Consider the following 19,740-nt stretch of genomic DNA (forward strand, 5'->3'; position numbering starts at 1 on the left):
AAAGGACACACTGACAAAGGAGATTAATCAGAACTGTCTTTGACAAGCACTGTGGCAATTGGACAATTAAAACAGACATGGGGGGGAAGGAATAACAAACTGGGGGGGGGAGGGTAGAGGAAACAGTGCAACAATGAAGGAATGAAAACCCCAAATCTCTGTAAATGTTCATTAAAACTAATAAAATTTAATAATAATAGTAAGCAGAGAGAACTAAGCAAAGGGAAAAAAATGTCTTTCTGTGTCTTATGCCAATTTTTTTTTAAAAAAAGAATTTTAATTGAGGTTTTAAAAAAAGCTTATAGAGAACTAGGATTTCCATTCATTCATTGTTGCATATTTTGCCCTCTACCCAGAATCCAGTTCAGTTTCCTCTTTGAAAAGAAAAATTCTTTCATTGCTGCACAATTTCGTCTCCCCTAGTCCAATTTGTTACACAGTTCTTATTCTGCACTGTTGTCATGCAAATAATACCTAATCAAATATACCTTTTAAACAGACCTTTTTCTCATCTGTTTCATTGTAGTGTACATTATTTATCCCTTTTTCTTAGTTTCACACTAACCCCCATGTCAGTCCTGTATTATAAGAGTGACATTATGTAGTATTTGTCCTTTTGGGACTGAGATATTTAACTCAGCGTAATATCCTCTAGGGTCACCCATTTTGAATAATATTTTATGAGTTCCTTGTTTTTCAATGCTGCATGGTATTCCATTATGTGAATATGCCATAGCTTCTCTATCCATTCATTTGTTGATGGGAACTAGGGTTGTTTCCATCTCTTTGCTATTGTGAATAACACTGCAATAAACGTAAGTGTGTATATATATATCTGTTTGGGTGGCAGTTCTGATTTCTTTGGGATATATTCCCAGTAGTGGAATTGCTGGGTCAAATGGTATTTTTATTTCCAACTTTTTGAGAAAATGCCATACTGCCTTTCATAGTAGTTACACCATTTTACATTCCCGCCAACAGTGAATAAGGTTTCCAGTTTCTCCAAAACCTCACCAGCATTTGTTGTTTGCTACTCTGCTGAATTTTGCTAATGTTACTGGGGTGAGAAGATGTCTCATAGTTGTTTTGATTTGCATCTTGGATATTTTGAACATTTCATGTGTTTGCTGACCATCTGAATGTCTTCTTTGATAAAGTGTCTGTTCATATCCTGTGCCCATTTTGTGGATGGGTTGTTTACCTTTATCTTGTTGTGGTGCTCATGTATTCTATAAATTCTAAATATAAGTCCTTTATCAAACATGTCATTACCGAATATTTTGCCCAGTCTGTGGATTTCCTTTTTATCCTGTTGGAGAAGATTTAGATGTGCATAGGGATTTTATTCTTCAAAGGTTCCATTCATCTATTTCATCCTCTCCTGGTTGTAGGTTTTTCAGAATGTTTGGAAGACTGTTCAAGTTGTGGATTAGGGCTTCTAGAGTTCTTCCAAGCTTTTCTCTGACGAAGTTTATAGTTCTTGGTTTTAGACCTAGGTCCTTGATCTACTTTGGGTTTTGTGTATGGTGTGAGGTATGGGTCTTGCTTGAGTTTTCTGCAGATAGTTTTCCGATTTTACCAACACCATTTGTTGAAAGGCTGTCATTTCTCCACTAATCGATTTCATCTCCTTGTCAAAAATCAGTTGACAACAGGTAGATGGACTGATTTCTGGGTTCTCAATTCTATTTCATTGATCTATGTGTCTGTTGTTGTACCAGTACCACACTGTCTTGACCACCATGGCAGTGTAGTAGAATTTGAAATCAGGGAGTGAGATGCCTCCTACCTTGTCTCTCTTTTGAAGGAGTGTTTTGCTTATTCAGGTCTCTTCCCATTCCAGATGAAATTGGAAACTGCCTTTTCCATCTCATTGAAGAATGGAATTGGTATTTGTATTGGTATTTCTTTGAACTCATAGTTTGCCTTTGGTATAGTTGTCATTTTCACAATATTGATTCTTCCTATCCAAGAACATGGTATAGTCTTCCATTTCTCCAGGTCTCTTTTTGTTTTTTACGGCAATGTTTTGCAATTTTCTTTGAAAATGTCCTGTGTATTTGTAGTTAGATTTACTCTCAAGTATTTAATCTTGTGATTAGCTATTGTTATGAGTATTGTTTTTCTTATTTCCAGTTCTGTATTCTTTGTGTCACTGTAGAGAAATTAAATTGATTTTTGTATGTTAATCTTGTATCCTACCACTTTGTTGAATTGGTTGACTATGTCCACTAGTTTTCTGGTTGAGTCTTAGGAGTTTTCTTAGTATACTATCATATCATCTGCATATAGAGATAACTTTACCTCCTCTTTGCCAATTTGGATACCTCTTATTTCCTTCACTTGTCTTATTGCTGTTGCTAAGACTTCCAATACAATATTGAATAGGAGAGGTGGTAGCATCCTTTCCTAGTTCTTGTTCTCAAAGCGAATGCCTTTTACCTTTCTCCATTGAGAACAATGTTGGCTCTTGTGTTTGCATATATACTTTTTACTATGTTGAGGAAATTCCCTTCTATTCCTATTTTGGTGAGTGTTTTAAACAGCAAAGGTTTTTGGATTTTGTCAAAGGTTCTTGTTCTATGTTTTGTTAATGTGATGAATTACACTGATTGTTTTTCTTATATTGAACCATCCTTAAATAGCTGTTATGAATCCCACTTGGTCATGGTGGATTGTTTTTTTTTAAGTTCCTTGGATTCTATTGGCTGGGACCAAATAACTTGCCTCTGGAAGCTCTATGAACATGGAAAAACGATGAAAGTTATACAAGTGTTCAGGTCTTTCAATCATAGGGTTGTTATGAGTCATCTAGGACTCAATGGCACTTAACAACTACAACAACATGTTCGTAAGAGATATTGGCCTATAGTTTTCTATTTTGGTGGTGTCTTTACCTGACTTTAGTATCAAGGATATATTTGCTTCATAGAATGAGTCTTGGTGAGTTTTATAATTTTCTATTTTCTGAAATACTTTATGTAGAATTAGTGACAGTTCTTCTCTGAATGTTTGATAAAATTCATTAATAAAACCATCTGGTCCAGGGCTATGTTGTTGTTGGAAGTTGTTTTATGACTTGTTTGATTTCTTCTTTTATAATGGGTCTGTTTAGGTGTTCAATTTTGGTCTTTGTCAATTTAGGTAGGTTATGAGTTTCTAAGTATTTATCCATTTTCTCTAGATTTTCATACTTCTTTGAGTATAGTTTTTCATAATATTCCATTGCTGATCTTTTTATATTAGTTGCTTTCATTGTGACATTGCCCCTTTCGTCTCTTATGTGGATTATTATGTCTTTTCATTCTTTTCCTTTGTTAGCTTTGCTAGTGGGTTGTCGATTTTATTGACCTTTTCAAAGAACCAACTCCTGGTTTTGTTGATGGTTTCAATTGTTTTTCTGTTTCCTGTAATTCTTATAATATCAGTTTTCTTAGAGAGTGTCAGGCTTTCTTGCTTTTCTTTTTCAACTTGTTTGAAATGTTGGGTTAGAGAGTCAATTATCATTTTTTCCCCTGGTCTTGTTAAGTGTTTGCTTATTGCTATAAATTGACCTCTGACAGCTTTGACACTTTCCCGGAGGTTTTGATAAATTTCGTTTTCATTGTCATTTGTTTCAAGAAACTTTTTAACTTCATTTTTTTCTCTTCTACTACCTATTCATGTTCAAGCAAGGTGTTATTCCACTTCCAAACCTATTTTTTTTCTCCTGTATCTTCTTGTTATTAATTTCCAATTTTGTAGCATTGGGGTCTGAGAAGGTGTTTTGTATTATTTCTGTTTTTTTAATTTATTATGACCTAAAATGTGATCTATTCTGGAGAACATTCCATGTGCACATTGGAGAAGAAGGTATACTGAACTTTTATTGGGGGGGAGGTGCATTAGCCTATAAATTTCTATGAGTTTGGTTTATTGTGTGGTTTAATTATTCAGCATCTTTACTGAGTTTCTTTCTGGTAGTTCTCTCTTTTCTTGAGAGTGGTGTATTATCTCCAGCTACTGTAGTGGTGATGTCTTTTTCCTTTTACAGTTTTGTTAATGTTTGTTAATGGAATTTGGCTGTTTGCTGCATCTGGATAGCAATCCTAAAAGGCACATAAGGGAAGTTTTGGGGGTCATATTTTTTCTGGTCATGTTTGATGTATATTATTGCTCTCCCCCCTTTCCCCCCAGGAGCAGGTGTCCTTGAGCCTAGGGTGGAAGTCTGCTCAAAGGTGTGGCTTTAAAACCCCAGAGGGAGAGGAGATGGGACTGCTGGCTGGGGCCTGGAGCCTCCACTCTAGGAGTTTGGCTGTTTGCTGCATCTGGATGGTAGTCCTGATGGGCACGTAAGGGAAGTTTGGGGGATCAAATTTATTAATTGTTGAATGAGTATTTCTAAAATGATACGACAATCCTTTGTCTATTTGCTGAACTGAACAATTTGGTGTTGCTGTGACATTGCACATTGTTTCATAGTCTTATCAAATACCATAATGGTTACCCATTATGTACAATGTTTGGATGAGCTTTCTGATTGATTTATGCTGCGAAGCAGGAGTGACAACCACTTCCTAAATTAGATGCTTCTGGAAACTCTACAACTCTCTAAATTCTACAAACTCTCTAAACTCTATAAATGTACAGAAATGATGATAGTTATAGAACAGAATTTTTGTACAGAAGTGATGTTCTATGGAAAGGCATTGGGTCTTTTATTCATAGAGTCGCTATGAGTCTTGACTCGATGACAATCAACAACAACAATAACGACAACATTTGGGACACAGATATTTATTATTGTTATGTCCTCTTGTTTTATTAACCATTAAGCTTTATGTAGTGAACTTCTTTGTCCTTTGGGATGGTTTTTGCATTGGGATCTGTTTTATCAGAGGTTAATATCGATATTTCTACTTGCTATTTGCTTGTTATTTATTTTCCACCCTTTTATATCCAGTCTTTCTTTATCTTCACTTTTCAGGTGTCTCTCTTGTAGACAGTATATTGATGGGTTTTGTGTTTTTATCAAATCTGCAACTTATTTTCTCTTCAGTGATGCATTCACATTCAGTGTAATTATTAAAAGGCAAGATTTTGTTGCTATCATTTTGTTTAATTCTTTTTGGTGTTCTTGCCGTTTACTTTGGCCCATCCTGATTTCTGTGTCACCTCTGTAAGGAAGATGTCTCTCAGTGTTTCCTGCAATGCTGGTCTTGTTTTTACAAACTCTCTTTGGTTCTGCTTTTCTGAGAATATCTTGATCCCTCCTTCATATTTGGTAGATAGTTTTGCTAGGTATAATTTTTTTATTATTTTTAATTTTTTTAATTGAGATTTTAATAAAAGTTTATAGAGAGCATGAATTTCCATTTATTCATTGTTACACATTTTTCTCCTTGCCCTTCCTGTTCATTTTTCTCTTTGGAAAAAAATTCTTTTATTGTTATCTAATTCCCCATCCAACCCCCACTCTACTTTACTATGCAGCTTTTATTCGGGACTGTTGCTATGCAAATAATATCAAGTTGTTATTTCTTTAAGCAGGTTTCTCCTTCATCTGTTTCAATGCAGTGTACATCATTTATTCCCTTTTCTTAGTTTCTCCCCAACCTCAATATCAGTCCTGTTTTATAAGAGTGGCTTTGTGTAGTATTTGTCCTTTTGGGACTGAGATATTTAATTCAGCATAATGTCCTCCAGGGCCACCCATTTTGTATAATATTTCAGGAGTTCCTTGTTTTCCAGTACAGCATAGTATTCCATTATGTGAATATACCATAGCTTCTCTATCCATTCATTTGTTGATGGGCACTGGTTATTGCCATCTCTTTGCTATTGTGAACAATGCAGCAATAAACGTGGGTGTGTATATATCTGCTTGGGTAGCAGTTTTAATTTCTGTAAGGTATATTCCCAGCAGTGGAATTGCTGGGTCAAATGTTATTTCTATTTCCAACTTTTGGCGAAAGCACCATATTGACTTCCATAGTGGTTGTACCATTTTACACTTTCACCAACAGTGAATAAGAGTTCCAGTTTCTCCACAACCTCAACAGCATTTGTTGTTTGCTGTTCTGTTAAATTTTTCTCTTTTTACTGAGGTGAGATGATATCTCATAGTTGTCTTGATTTGCACCTCTCTTAGAGCTAGGGATTTTGAACATTTCTTCATGTGTTTGTTCTCCAGATGAATATCTTCTTTGGTGAAGTGTCTATTCATATCCTGTGCCCATTTTGTGATTGGGTTGTTTACCTTTATCTTGTTGTGGTGCTTGAATATTCTATAAATTCTAGATATAAATCCTTTATCAGACGTGTCATTACCAAATATTTCTCCCCAGTCTGTGGCTTTCCTTTTTACCCTGTTGGAGAAGTTTTTGGCTGTGCATAGGGATTTTATTCTTCGAAGGTTCCATTCATCTATTTTATCCTCTCCTGGTTGTAAGGCTAGGTGCAGTTTTCTTGGTTGACAGTTGTGTTCTTTGAGTTCTTGATATATGCCATTTTACTGTCTTCTTACGTGGTTTCTGCTGAGAAATCAGCCCTTAATCTTTTTGCTCTCCTTCATAGGTTACTTTTTATTTCTCCTTAGCTGCTTTCTGAATTTTCTTCTTATATTTGGTTCTGGCAAATTTGAGTATGATATGCCCTGGTGTTTTTCTTTTAGGTTCTATTTTATATATTGTGTGTTTTCCGGTTTGGGGCTGAGACTACTTTGTGGCCATTCTTCACAATAGCGTGTGCGCTGATTGAACTGGGCTCTCAGGCCTGCTTTTTGTGAATTTTGGAATAAAACAGGCTTGGAAGCCAGAGTGGAATCCACTTTAAAAAAAAAAAAAAAGCTTGCCTCTGGAAACTCTATGAACGTGAAGAAAAGATGAAAGTTCAAGACTTTCATAGAGTCGCTATGGGTCAACTACAACTCGATGGCACTTAACAAAAACAATATTCTATATGGTGTTTATTCAGCTTCTTGAATAGATATTCTCTCATTCTTCATTATGCCTGAAATGTTTTCTTCTAGTAATTCTTCCTCAACTTTCTTCGTGTCTTTACTCATTTTTTTTTCTTGTTCTGGGATTCTGATTATGTGTATGTTATTCCTTTTGATGGTGTTCCACATTATTCTTAGGCTTTCTTCTTTTTCCTTCCTTTTTAATTCTGCTTCTTGTTCTAGCAGATCAGTGGTGACCATTCTATTTCACTGGTTCTGTGTCCCATCTCTTCAATTATGTTCATGTGTCCCTCCAACATGTTAATAGCATCTGAAACATTGGTCCTTATGTTCTGGATTGTGGTTTCTTGTTGCCTCATTTATTTTACCTGCATTGTCTTGTTGTTTTTGGTTTTGGTTTTTTAGTTCATTTTTTTAAAGTTACTCTTGGATTTTGCTTGCAGTACCCTGTAATTCTTCAAGTTTGTCTTTCACACATTGAGAACATTTAATCACTGTTCTTTTAAATTTTGTGTCAGAAAGTTCCATCAGACTTTCTGGCGTCAGGAAAGCCATTGATACTGTTGTCACTTTTTGGGGTGACATATTTTTTGGGTTTGTGTATGGTGTGAAATAGCCTACTTCTTCTTCCATGGTATGGCTGTGGTAGAGTTTTTCATGTCTGAGGCAATAGCCTGCTCCAGACAAGGGCAGGCAGCTATCCTACTTGAGTTTCTCTCCGAACTTTTGACTCAATAGAAGATTTGTTTCAGGTTGGGAGATATTTGGCCTGTGAATTAGTTGCCTCCTCTGTCAGACAACTGCTACAGCTAGGCCAGTCCAAGGTACCTCATGCTAAAGGCAGCTTAAGATTTGGGATGGGGGAGGAAATGAAATGTGTTCACCTGTGATACTGATGTCACTGGCACAGATCAGAAGGGCCACAATAGGCTGTCCTCCAACCATTGAGGCTGAGGCGTTCAGGCAGTTGGGCCAGGTCCTCCAAGCATCAGGGCCAGGCTCCTTTGCCCATTTTGTAATTGGGTGATCAGTCTTTGACTTGTGGAGCCCCTTTAGGATTCTATAAAATGTTTATATGAGACTCTTGTCTAAAATGGTATTGCCAAATTTTTTTTCCAGTCTAAAAGTTTTCTTTTCATTTAATCAAACATTCTTCTAAGTGGTATAGCACTGGTCTGTCCATTTGCTGTGCAGAGGTAACTCATGATTGGTATGATGCAAAACAGTATGACACTAATGTATCAAATGTGATAAGGTTACCCGTGGTAGACAGTGTTTGGTGGAACTCCTTGATTAAAACAAACTTGAAAGTAAGAGTGGCATCCACTTCCAAAATAAGTTGTCTCTGGAAACTCTATGAACTTGGAGAAACAATGAAAGTTATACAAATGTTTTGGGGTTTCATTCATAGGGTTGCTATGAGTCATCTACGACTCGACAGCACTTAACAACACAAACAATATAGAGAGAACTCTGTTGGCCTAGTGGTTAGAAAGTTATGCAATCATGCCAAAGGTGTATGAATTTAATCTGAAGCACCCAGGCCTGGTTTTAATTGTTTTTGGTCAAACATTCTTTTAAAAGAGCACTAGTCTGTCCACTTTCTGTACAGAAGTAACTTGTGTTTGCTGTGATGCTAAACACTGTGACACTGATGTGTCAAATCAGATAATGGTCATCCATGGTGGACAATATTTTATGGAACTCCCAAATTAAAACAGGCTTAGAAGCAGGAGTAGCTTCCATTTCCAAAATAGCTTGCCTCCGGAAACTCTATGAACTGGGAGAAACAATGAAAGTTATACATGTGTTCAGGTCTTTGGTTCATAGGGTCATTATGAGTTATCTATGACTCGACAGCACTTAACAACAACCACCACTGTTGAAAAATGTTTTTGATGCACACAGGGATTTAATCATTAGAAGGTCCCATTCAACAATTTTATCCTCTTCAGACTGTGCATTTCTGGCTGTATTTGGCAGTCTCTTTGTACTATAGACTAGACCTTCTAAACTTGATCCCAGTTTTTCTCTTATGAACTTTATGGTTTGGGGCTTTACTCTCAGGTCTCTGGTCCACCTTGAGTGGATTTTTGTGTATGCTGTGAAATGTGGATCCTATTTCAGCTTTCTGCAGTTCACAGTCCAGTTTTGCCAGCACCATTTGTTGAAAAGATTGTAATTTCCTCGTTTGATAGGTTTTATTATCAACTAGCTGGGGTTTTTTTAATCTGATTGTTGTTGTTATGTGCTGTTGAGTCACTTGTGACTCTTAGCAAACCTATGAACAATAGTCCTGAAACCTGCTTTCTTCTGTGCCAACTTTACTGTCTCTGGCACACCTATCCTCATCATACCGGTCACTGAATCAATCCATCTCATCAATGGTTTTTCTCCCTTTCTCTGTCCCTTCACCTTTCCAAACATGATGTCTCTCTCCAAGGACTGAACTCTCCTTGCAATATGGCCAAATTATGTCAGACATAGCCTCAGAATCCTTGTCTCCAAAGAGTAGCCTGATTTCACCCTCTCTGGGATGAATCTGTTTGTTTTGGATGAATCCTGGCAGTACATGTTTTATTCAACACTTTTCTCCAGCACCACAGCTCAAAGGTATCAATTCTTTCTTTCATCCCTAGTCATTCTCCAGCTCTCTGACACATAGTAAGCAGTTGTGAAGACTATATCCTGTATCAGGCACACCTAAGTCTCCAGACTGAGGTCATTGCTCTTCTGTACTCTACAGAGGCCCTTGACAGCCAACTTTCCTGATGTAGTTCATCTCTTGATTTTCTGGCTGCTGATACCAAGAGTATGAATTGCGGAGCCAAGCAAACGAAAGCTGTTAACAATCTCAATCTCTTAAACATCTGTCTTAATGTTGTAAATCAACCTAGTGGTGAGAATCGTTGTTTTCTTGATATTAAGCTTCAATCCATATTGAAGAGTGCAGTCCTTGACCTTCTGCAGCAAGTGGTTCAGTTCCTCCAAAGTTTCAGCAAGCAAGATTGTGCCATCAGTATAATGCAGGTTGTTGAGTCTTCCTCCAACCCTAATGATTCATCCCTCCTCATACAGCCCAGCCTCCCAGATGATTTGTTCTGCATATAGATTGGAAAGGTATGGAGACAAGATATATCTCTGGCATACACCCTTTTTGCTTTGGAAACATGCAGTGTTTCCTTGCTCTCTTCTGATGACCGCCTCTTGGTCCAAGTATAGGTTTCACATAAGCACAATCAAATATTTGGGATTCCCATTCTTTTTAGAGTCAGCCACAGCTTGTTATGATTCACACAGTCAAAAGGCTTTGCATAGTCAATGAAGCACAGATAGACATTCCTCTGGTACTCTCTGCTTTCTGCCAAGATCTATCTAACATTAGCTATAACATCCCTAGTCCCATGACCTTTTCTAAACCCAGCCTGCACATCTGGCAGTTCTCTGTTAAAGTGTTGCTCCAGTAATTTTTGGATAATTTAATCAGAATCTTTATTGCATGGGATAGTGTTTGATAATTTCCACACTCTGTTGGGTCACCTTTCTTTGGAATATGAAAAAATATAGATTTCTTCCAGTCAGTTGGCCAGGTGATTGTGCTAAAGATTTCTTGACACAATTTAGTGAGTGCATCCAGGGCAGCATCTCTTTGTTGAAATATGTCAGTTGGTATGCCATCGACTCCTGGGGCCTTGCTTTTTGTTAATTCTTTCAGAGAAACTTGAACTTCCTCCTTCATCACCACAAACTGTTGCTTGTTGGAGAATGTTGGAGAGGAAGGCAGGGCCTCTGGCCAGGACAGATTGCCTAAGCTCCAGATAAGTGCAAGCCTCCCAGTGGCTTTAATATGGGATAGAGAAAGCTCTCCTATGTTTGGCTGTACCAGCTTGAGAAAGCTCTTCACCTGGGAAGATAGCTGCCATATCTGTTGAGCTGGGAGTAGTCTGCACAAGGCTGAGGTTCTCCTATCCAATCTGCATGTCCCACGTCTGTAAGCCCACCGTATCCTGTCTTCCTGTTTACTTGTTCGTATATAAGTGTGCTGAAGCCCCCAATAAAACTGAGCTGGATTGACTCTTTGATTCGCTCCCGGAGTGGTGTATCTCTGTCATGTTTACCCTCATCAGGGTGTCACTGTTTGTTGCCGGTGAACAGACAGCCATAGTTGCTTACATGTTGTTTCATGAAATTCTTCTGTGTCAGCTAATTCCTTTTGGTACAGTGAGACTCTGTATACTCCTTTCATCTTCTTTTAATGCTTCCTGGATCATTTAATATTCTGCCCAAAGCATCCTGAAGTATTGCAAATTGCAGTTTGAATTTGTTCTTCAATTCCTTCAGCTTAAGAAATGCTGAGTGAGTTCAGTAAATGGGTTAATTTGTTGGTTCTTGATTCTGTTCCACTGGTCTATGTGCCTGCCATTGTACCAATATCATGCTGTTTTGGTTGCTACCACTGTGCAGTAGGTTTTGAACTCAGGGTGTTCTACGTCTCCCACTTCATTCTTGTTTTTCAAAAGTGCTTTGCTTATTTGAAGTCCCTTTCCTCTTCAAATAAACTTGGCAATTGCCTTAATGTTCTCCTTGAAAAATGAATTTGGTATCTGTATCAGGATTGCATTAAACATGCAGATTGATTTTGGTAGTTTTCAGTATTGAGTCTTCTTATCCATATACAGGGAACATTTTTCCATTTATTTAGATCTTTTATTTTCTTGCAGAAATGTTTTATAGTTTTCTTTGTACAGGTCTTTTGTGTCTTTGGTTAGATTCAACCCGAGTATCTCAATTTGTGGTTGGCTATTATAAATGGTGCTGCTTTCATTGTGTTCTTTTGTTACTGTGGAGGAATCCGACTGATTTTTGGATATTGATCGTGTATGTTGCAATCCTACTAACCTTGTCCACTAACTCTAACAGTTTTTTTGTTGAGTCCTTCAGGTTTTCTTTGTACACTACCATACCATTTACATATAGTGATTGCTAACTATCTCTTTTCCAATCTGGATGCCTTTTATTTCCTTCTGTTGTTGTATTGCCCTAGCAAGTACTTACAATACAATGTTGAATAGAAGTGGTGACAGTGGGCATCCTACTCTGGTCTCGGCAAGTAAAACGCTTTTAGTCTTTCTCCATTGACAATGATGCTGGCTCTTGGTTTTGCATATATACTTTTCACTATGTTGAGAAAATTTCTTTCTATTAAAAAAACTGTTATAAACTTTAACTAGTTTACCAAATTTTCTTTGAATCACAGACTTTCCTATTTCCCCCATTTTGTTTTTATCTTTACTTGTTATGCTGAATCAAAGAATTTTCACCTAAGAAAGCTCAGTCAGAGAAGGTCAACTATCAGCCCAGGTGTCTCTTTGTTGCAGTGTTGCCAGAAAACAATATGTCTCCCACCAGAAAAACAATCTTGGAGACAGGAGTTGGAATGGGGAAAGGAGATGACTTTCTATGTATATCGGAGAACTGGGGATATGAGCCTCTCAAATCTTTCTCAGCAAGGGAAGGTTTTGAGGCAATATTCATAAATTAGGATAGGGGTGTGGGCAAGAGCCCATATTTATTCAGCACTTTTAGGAGGGAGGGTGGGGTTATCTTAGAAAATGAGAGGTTGTGCAAAGCAGTAGGCATGCAAGACTGAGTTCCAAGATGGCATTTTCCTGGTTAGCTACTTAGCAGTTCAACCCCTGACAGACTACATCATGAGAGTTACCATGCTGTTTGTTTTTATTTGTGTTGTTGTTGGTTTGTGGGTTTTTTTGTGTGTGTGTTTTGTTTTTTACTGAGACTTAATCATTACAGGAGATGCACTGTTAAATGTCTCTCTTTCTAGATGGTGTCTGGTTAGTGTTTTGCTATATATCTTGGTAGACTTACAGCAAAAACTAATGTGAATGTAAAAATACCATCTGTCAGTTCAATATATGATCATGGGTATGGTCTTTTGCTTTGGAGTGGTACTGCTATGATAACTGACTCTCCTGAAAGCTCTCTCTCCCTCTGAGCTGAGTAAGGTTGAGGTCAGTCACAGGAGGATTGAGAGTAGAACAGGGAACCAAAAGCTGGAATTAGAAGTCAGAGGCAGGTAACAAAGGATGACACAATTTATCGGTTTTAACTTCAAGGAAGTAGGGTTTTTGTAAGCATGAAAATTATATTAGGCAGTAAAGGAAAATACTTCTTTCTGTACAGAAAATATGTGAATTGCCTGTGGTTTGGATTTTTTAAAATTCATTTTAATGAAAACTTTCACTCTAAACTTAGAGACTTAGGGTTTCCAGTCATTCATTGTTGTACTTTTCTGCCTGCCCACCCCCTCCCCCCAATTCACTCTTCTCCTTGAAAAGTAAAAGAAAGACTCTTTCATTGTTATGCAATCCCTCCCCGCAAGTACACTCCACTGTGCAGCCTTCATTCTGTGGTTTGCACTTTATTTCTTTTTTTTTTAGAGATAAACATGATTTATTGATCTAGAAAAGTAGTTTCAATACAAGTACAGTTTAGAATACATTTGGGTTGTTTATGATTCAGTCATGGCAAATTCTTCGTAGTTGCATTTCTTCAGTGTTGGCCCCCACTGCACTCTGCATAGTTCAACTGTACATACAGATGCATTTTCTTTCTTATAATACCCTGTTTGCTTCATATTTATACTTATGAGATCAAATGTCCAGAACTTATTTTCACTTTATCAACATTTTATTTTATTATCAAACAGCTTTGGTAACAGCAATATTACAAGCATTGCACATTAGGCAGGCACATTTTCCAAACATCAGAAAGACATTAACTAATTTCAGCTTTGAGAAGAGTGTCCTAGCAGGCTGGGAGGTAATGAACAACCTTAAGCAGACCTTAGGATGAGCAGAGAGAGAGTTCCAACAGCCTTGATATTGGCACTGATAGGTTACTCAGGACCTGATGGCTGAGATGAACCAGCTCAATTGATTTTTATGTCACTCTACCCAAAATTCAGTATCCTGGAAAAGAAAGACAGATTAGTCTATTGTAGTTACCATGCCCATTCCTAGCATAGAAGGACACTTTCCAGTAAGGAAGTAGGGCAGCTTAAGAAAGATAAAAAATTAAATCAATCAACCAATCAATCAATAAAATTTGGCCCTAGATACTGTAAATGACCCTCAAAATGTCATACCAAGGTTGGATATATTTGTGAACTGGATGTCAGGCCCAGCTTTAAATTCCTCAAAGATGATAATCTGCAAAGAAGAAGGTCAGGAGGCAGTGAAGTTTCTATTAAGCTTCTAAAGACAAGACATAGTCCTAAACAGCTGAAATGGGAAGCATGGGCAGTGGGGTTACCTCATTTTTTCCCGGTTGAAGCCAAGGTCCTGGGAGGTAAAGAGTTTCCTGGGGACCTACCTCCCAGTAGCGCCCTAGGTTTTGTCCATTGATGAAAATGACTCCTTTTTTCCAACCCTGGAAAAGATTGGAGTGGAAAATTGAGGGTCTGAATTCTAGAGTTAAAGACTCTCGGAGTGAAACACACAAACACACATAGAGGCATATGTGTGCACACATACATATATACCTCGCTTATCATCTCTCTTAATTCCTGTTGATTCAGAACCTACTCATAGCTGACCCTCCAACAGATTTTCAGAGGCTGTAAAATACATGGTGGGAGACTGCCCATCTTTTTCCTGTGGAGATGCTGGTGGATATGAACTGCTTGCCTTTATATTCATAGCACAACTCCCTACCCACTAGGCCACCAGAGCTCCCTTCATGAACCACAGACACACAAAATCATAAATGTACCTGGGTAAGATTCACCAGGGCTCACATACTGCTGGGATTAAATAAGGGCCCTGATCTAAGGTGACTTGGAAAGTTCTAGGTTATTATCCCTGAACTGGGGATGGCTCAGTAGAAAGGGCCCTGATTTCTAACCTATCTCTCTATATAGGTCTCAAGCCAGAGGACAGATTTTCCTTCTACTGTCAGGGCTTCATCAAAACATACAGATCCCAAAGAATAGAAAGAGTTGTAAAATTACATGCTTATTGGAATTTCAGTGAAAATATTCCCACCCACAGACAGGCTAATCAGTCCATTAAGAAATTAAGAGTAGGCTCAATAAATGATTTTGAACCAAAAAAAAAAGAAGAAAGAAATTAAGAGTCTCAGTTCCTTGGGAGTATGTCTGGTGACCTATGATCAATTTGGCTAAATTTCCTGTGTGGCATATCTAAAAACTAACCCTATGAGAAAGCACAACATATGTCTTTCTCTTCTTCTCTTTCTCTCTCTCGCTCTCTCTCTCAGGCTTCATCTTATTCTGGTTAACCCTGGTTTGGGGCAGTACCTCAGCTGCCGTCCTTGTGAGCTTAGACTTTTTAACATAACTTGGGACCCATTTATCAATTTTTTCCCCCCAATTGTTTTCAAAAGTTCTTTGGACTGAGAGGCTGGAGAGATTTCAGGTACAGGAGAAACTTCACTCACCTCCAATTTTATGAAAGTGTCTCTAGTAGTGTGACCAATTCTCAGGTAACCGAGAAAGAAGGCAGGGCCCAGAACATTATTATGGACTGCTTTCCACTTGTTAGGAAGGTCCCTGGGAGAGAAGCAAAGAAGCAAGTTCACAGGTATCACCTTTATTTATAATGCGTCAGGGTGACCTTTGAATAGAGTCTTCCTGTGCCAGAACCCAGTGACCTCCCATGCAGGTTCATATAAGACATGAGCCTGGTAGACTAATAGTGGAGTGAATTAGATTGGTCAGTCTATCCCAGACAAGTATGAAACATAGGGTAACTTCCTTAAAGCCTATGTCTCAGTCTTTCTTCTATGCAAACCAAGGGATCAATCTAATGAGCTGAGGTTTTTCCTTCTCTAAATTCTTCCCCTCTCCAAGTAGCCCCTCTGACTGTCACCTTGAGCCAATGACTGGACACCCACCTTTGGATGAATTTAGCTTTCATATCCAGGCTGAAGATCTTAAATTTCCTTAATGGAGAATTATTCAGATAGAGATTCCCAGTTATACCTAGTGGAAAGAAAGTGAGCAAGCAGGGTGCAGACATGCACACCAGCTAGACTCAAAGCTCCCAGAAAGAAGATCTGCTGCTATCTTTACTTGGATGGAGGTTTCTGCACTCATACAACAACTTTTTTTCCCTCTGAGTGCACATCTCTTGAGGTAGTGCTTAGATATCAGGAGATCAGGAGAGGTGCTGTACTTCCTGCCAGGCCCAGCAGGCATGAGAGATCAGGGTAAATGAAATCTCAAGTAGATTTAGATTTAGTAGATTCTTCTCTGCACTTGGTGCAGAAAAGAAAGGAAGCTGTGGCTCTGGGCCCAGCGAGCACTGGAGGCAGGGAAAGAACAGCAAGCCTGAGGTCCCAGAGGAAGTATGGAAGACCCCAGGAATGGATCTGCCAAGATTTCTCTTCTTCAGCTTTCTCCTCTGGGACCATGTGTTAAAGTCTTCTTCAAAGAAGAAAGGTTGTAAATTGTCTCCTACTTGCATTCAGAACACACTTTCTGACCCCCAGAAAACAAAGGCTACATCATACTTTCTACACATAGATTCATGAGCTGAGATATCCTGCCCTCCTCCAATTGCAGAACTGTCCACATCATCCTCAGCCAGAAACAAAACCAGCAGGAATTTTGTACCTCTGGGCCTTAGCATCACCCTTCGGGAGCCCACCTTTTCTCTCCTTATTGATATCCAGCCCATAGGCTACCCGGCCTTGATTCTCCACCAGGATACTTAGAGTCCAGTAGTTCTTGTAGCCCTGTCAAGACAAGTCAGCCAGAGCAGCTCTCGGTACGCCTCTACAGACTACCCAGCCACCTCCCTCCCCTCCAAAAAATAGGAGAGACAATGGGCCTTTTAAAACTAGGCTCTGTAGCCTGCTATTATCAGCTCTAGGGAAGCCTGTGCTCCTCAGGCCAGCCCCAGCAAGGACAATTATTGGGAATTTTACCAGATATTCTATTAATGCTTATGACCAACCCAGAGTTTTATGAGCGCCAAATACCCATGGAGACATCTCTGCACACCTAGCACACAGACATTGCACTTCAGAGGTAACCCAGGTCCCCCATGTGCCTGTTGGGGTCCTCTGAGAGGGGCAATCTGAGGGTTAGCCTTGTCTACAGCAAAGACTGTGAGCTAGGACACCATCCAGGATAACAAGTGCCCACTAGTAATGGGATGGTATACATTTTTTAAAGGAAGAGTCAGTTCGTCATTGGAGCAATCCAGGACTCCTATGTAGTTTTGGTCCAAAAACACCTGTCAAGGAGAAGGAAAGCATTGTTAGGCATTCATGAGGAAAAGGGAAAGAAGGGCCTTGGAAACCATTAAAGGTGCAAGTCTAAGGGAATTGTTACACCTTTGTCTCCCATGAGTTCACAACATGCAGTAGATTTAAAGAGTCAACTACAGAGAAGTGGGTTCTCATCAGTGCAGAACAAGGAGAGAAAAATGGAAATGAAACCCCACAGGGAGTGAAGGAAAGCCAACAAGGATTAAGTGCTTCAGAAGAGATGACAGGAAAAGGAAGGACGGGCTCCAGGTGTAGCACGTGCCCTTATCTCCCTTCCTCTCCGACTGGGTGTACCTCTGCAAATGACTGGTCATTTTGCCAGGTTTTCCCAGATCTTAATACAGAAAGGTTGCTGCTGCCCAACTGGTTTGTAAAGTATAATTTAAAATATAGATTCATGTTTCCTTGAGCCCCTACTGCACTGTCTCAGCCCTAAATGAAATAAATTTTAACCCAAGTCATGAGACATCAGGTAAGGATAAAAATTTCTCCCTTAGATTGTTTGAGTTAACTTACAAAATTTTTCATTTTTAAGAGCACTGGTAGTGCAGTATATTACATGCGTGGTGCTAAGTGAAAGGTCAACAGTTCAAATTAACTAACTGCTTTCAAGGGAGACAGATGGGCAGTCTCTTTTAGTAAAGATCTTCAGCCTCAAAAAGTCGGTGAAGGATCACTGTGAGTCAGAATCTACTCCACAGAAATAGATTTGGTTTAATTTTGGCTTATGGTTGTCGTTGCTAGGTGCCATCAAGTCAAAATCAACATACAGCTGATCCTTCAGCAGGTTTTCAGAGTCAATAAATTGCATGGAGGGAGATTGTCCATCTTCCGCCTATGGAGCAGCTGGTGGATTTGAACTGTATGACACTGGATTGGCAGCACAACCTCCTACAACTAGGCTACCAGAGCCCTTACTGCATGAATAAATATTCCCCTGGGAAAGGAGTTACCAAGACAAAAATGTCATCCTGGACACTGAAAAACTTTAGTGAGACAGCATAAGTATAATAGATAACAAGAATATTCTATAATAGGTGCTGCCATCAGGACTGTGAATCATCTATGAGAAATTGCCACCAAATCACAGCCAATGAGAGGTCCAGACAATTTCACAGAGGTAGTGACTGTGATCAGGGCAGTCATCGGGAGACAGAAAATAGGGAACTGGTAATCTGAGGTTTCTACCTTTGATGGTAGTAAGGGAGTTAGCAAGGGGGCATGGGATTTAGGGGGAAAAGGAATGGATTAGAGATATGAAATAGGAAAACCAATAATGAGATTCCAGTGGCAGGAAAAGTGAGCCAAGCTGAAGTGATTACAGAATGGATTTTAAAAGAACATCAGAGTCTCTATATTGTGCTATAGAGTAGAGTGACAGAAAGCAAGGAGCAAAGAAGGAAAAAAGGAGAGGATGGGAACAGTGTTTTTAGGTGGAGGAGGCTGTAAATCCACAAACTGTTAGAGAGGATATAGGGTGAGGTTTGGTGAATGAGTGAACTAGTTTGGTTTAGAACAGGAAGACTCTAAGAAGCCTATGGAACACAGAAAAATACTTAGTGAGCACCAAGAAATATGGGTCTGAATCTCAAGAAAAGAAGAAAAAACTGGAATCACCAAGAAGTCTTTGGAGCCTTAGAAAAAGATGGTAAAAAAATATACAGTACGATAAGGAAGAAAAAGTGGTGAATATTATGAAAGCAGTCTTAACCACTTTCAGAGTGGGACAAGGAAGCCTATGATCTTGGCTCTGCCATTTTTTTTTTTAGTCCAAAGCCTATGAACATCACTAAATTTCTCTGGTGATTCCTCATTTATAACAAAATATCTCAGGTGCATGTTGTCAGAATTAAGAAGTCAACTAAGACATACTCTATATATATGTACATCCCAGATGCCCTTAAAACTAGAAATTCCTATAATGACTCTCTTTAGGGATGTTTGCTTACCTTAGATAAATAGTGTCATTAGCACACATATAAAACATTTCACTGAAGGGACAGAGGCTAAATTTTCACAAGTTATAAAGAGATTCAACTATCATTTAGACATTCATTTCTACAACAGATTTGGATTATCAAATAAGAAGTGCTACTGAAACCAGTCTGTTTTTTCATACCTGGGCTCGATCTTTAATATGATCCCTTGAATTGAGAATACCTCCTGTGGAGATGGAAGTCTCATAAAGTGTGTATCCTGTGGACTGACCACTATCTTGATTCACAGGCAGCTCTTCCATGCAGATTGGCTTGTCAGAGTGGAATGGCTATGGAACAGACAAGAGTAAGATCCAAGCTACGGTTCAGATTTTTTTAGATAGAAAACTCAAGTAAAAAAATACTAATTTTTAGCTAAGAGAATATGCCATCCCCTTTTCATTATGAATCAGGGTGAAGTCTCTTTCAGGGAGGAGTGATAGGGAATGGCAAAGGACACACTGACAAAGGAGATTAATCAAAACTGGCTTTGACAAGCACTGTGGCAAT

General features: G+C 38.8%; 1 protein-coding gene across 1 annotated transcript in view; it reads right to left on the reverse strand.

Annotated features, from left to right (window-relative positions):
• GLB1L2 (galactosidase, beta 1-like 2) overlaps positions 1-19,740 on the reverse strand; it is a 130,862-nt gene that overhangs the window by 15,255 nt on the left and 95,867 nt on the right. The window contains exons 13-19 of the mRNA XM_006892851.1: positions 19,374-19,520; positions 17,149-17,220; positions 16,630-16,717; positions 15,875-15,962; positions 15,419-15,530; positions 14,273-14,389; positions 14,106-14,169 (exon numbers count right to left, since the gene is read on the reverse strand). Coding sequence (XP_006892913.1) covers positions 14,106-14,169; positions 14,273-14,389; positions 15,419-15,530; positions 15,875-15,962; positions 16,630-16,717; positions 17,149-17,220; positions 19,374-19,520 — 688 coding nt within the window. The remainder of the gene's footprint in view (positions 1-14,105; positions 14,170-14,272; positions 14,390-15,418; positions 15,531-15,874; positions 15,963-16,629; positions 16,718-17,148; positions 17,221-19,373; positions 19,521-19,740) is intronic.

Source organism: Elephantulus edwardii, unplaced genomic scaffold (genome assembly GCF_000299155.1).
Source record: "Elephantulus edwardii isolate Elephantulus edwardi_28Jun2011 unplaced genomic scaffold, EleEdw1.0 scaffold00120, whole genome shotgun sequence".
NCBI classification, from domain to species: Eukaryota; Metazoa; Chordata; class Mammalia; order Macroscelidea; family Macroscelididae; genus Elephantulus; species Elephantulus edwardii.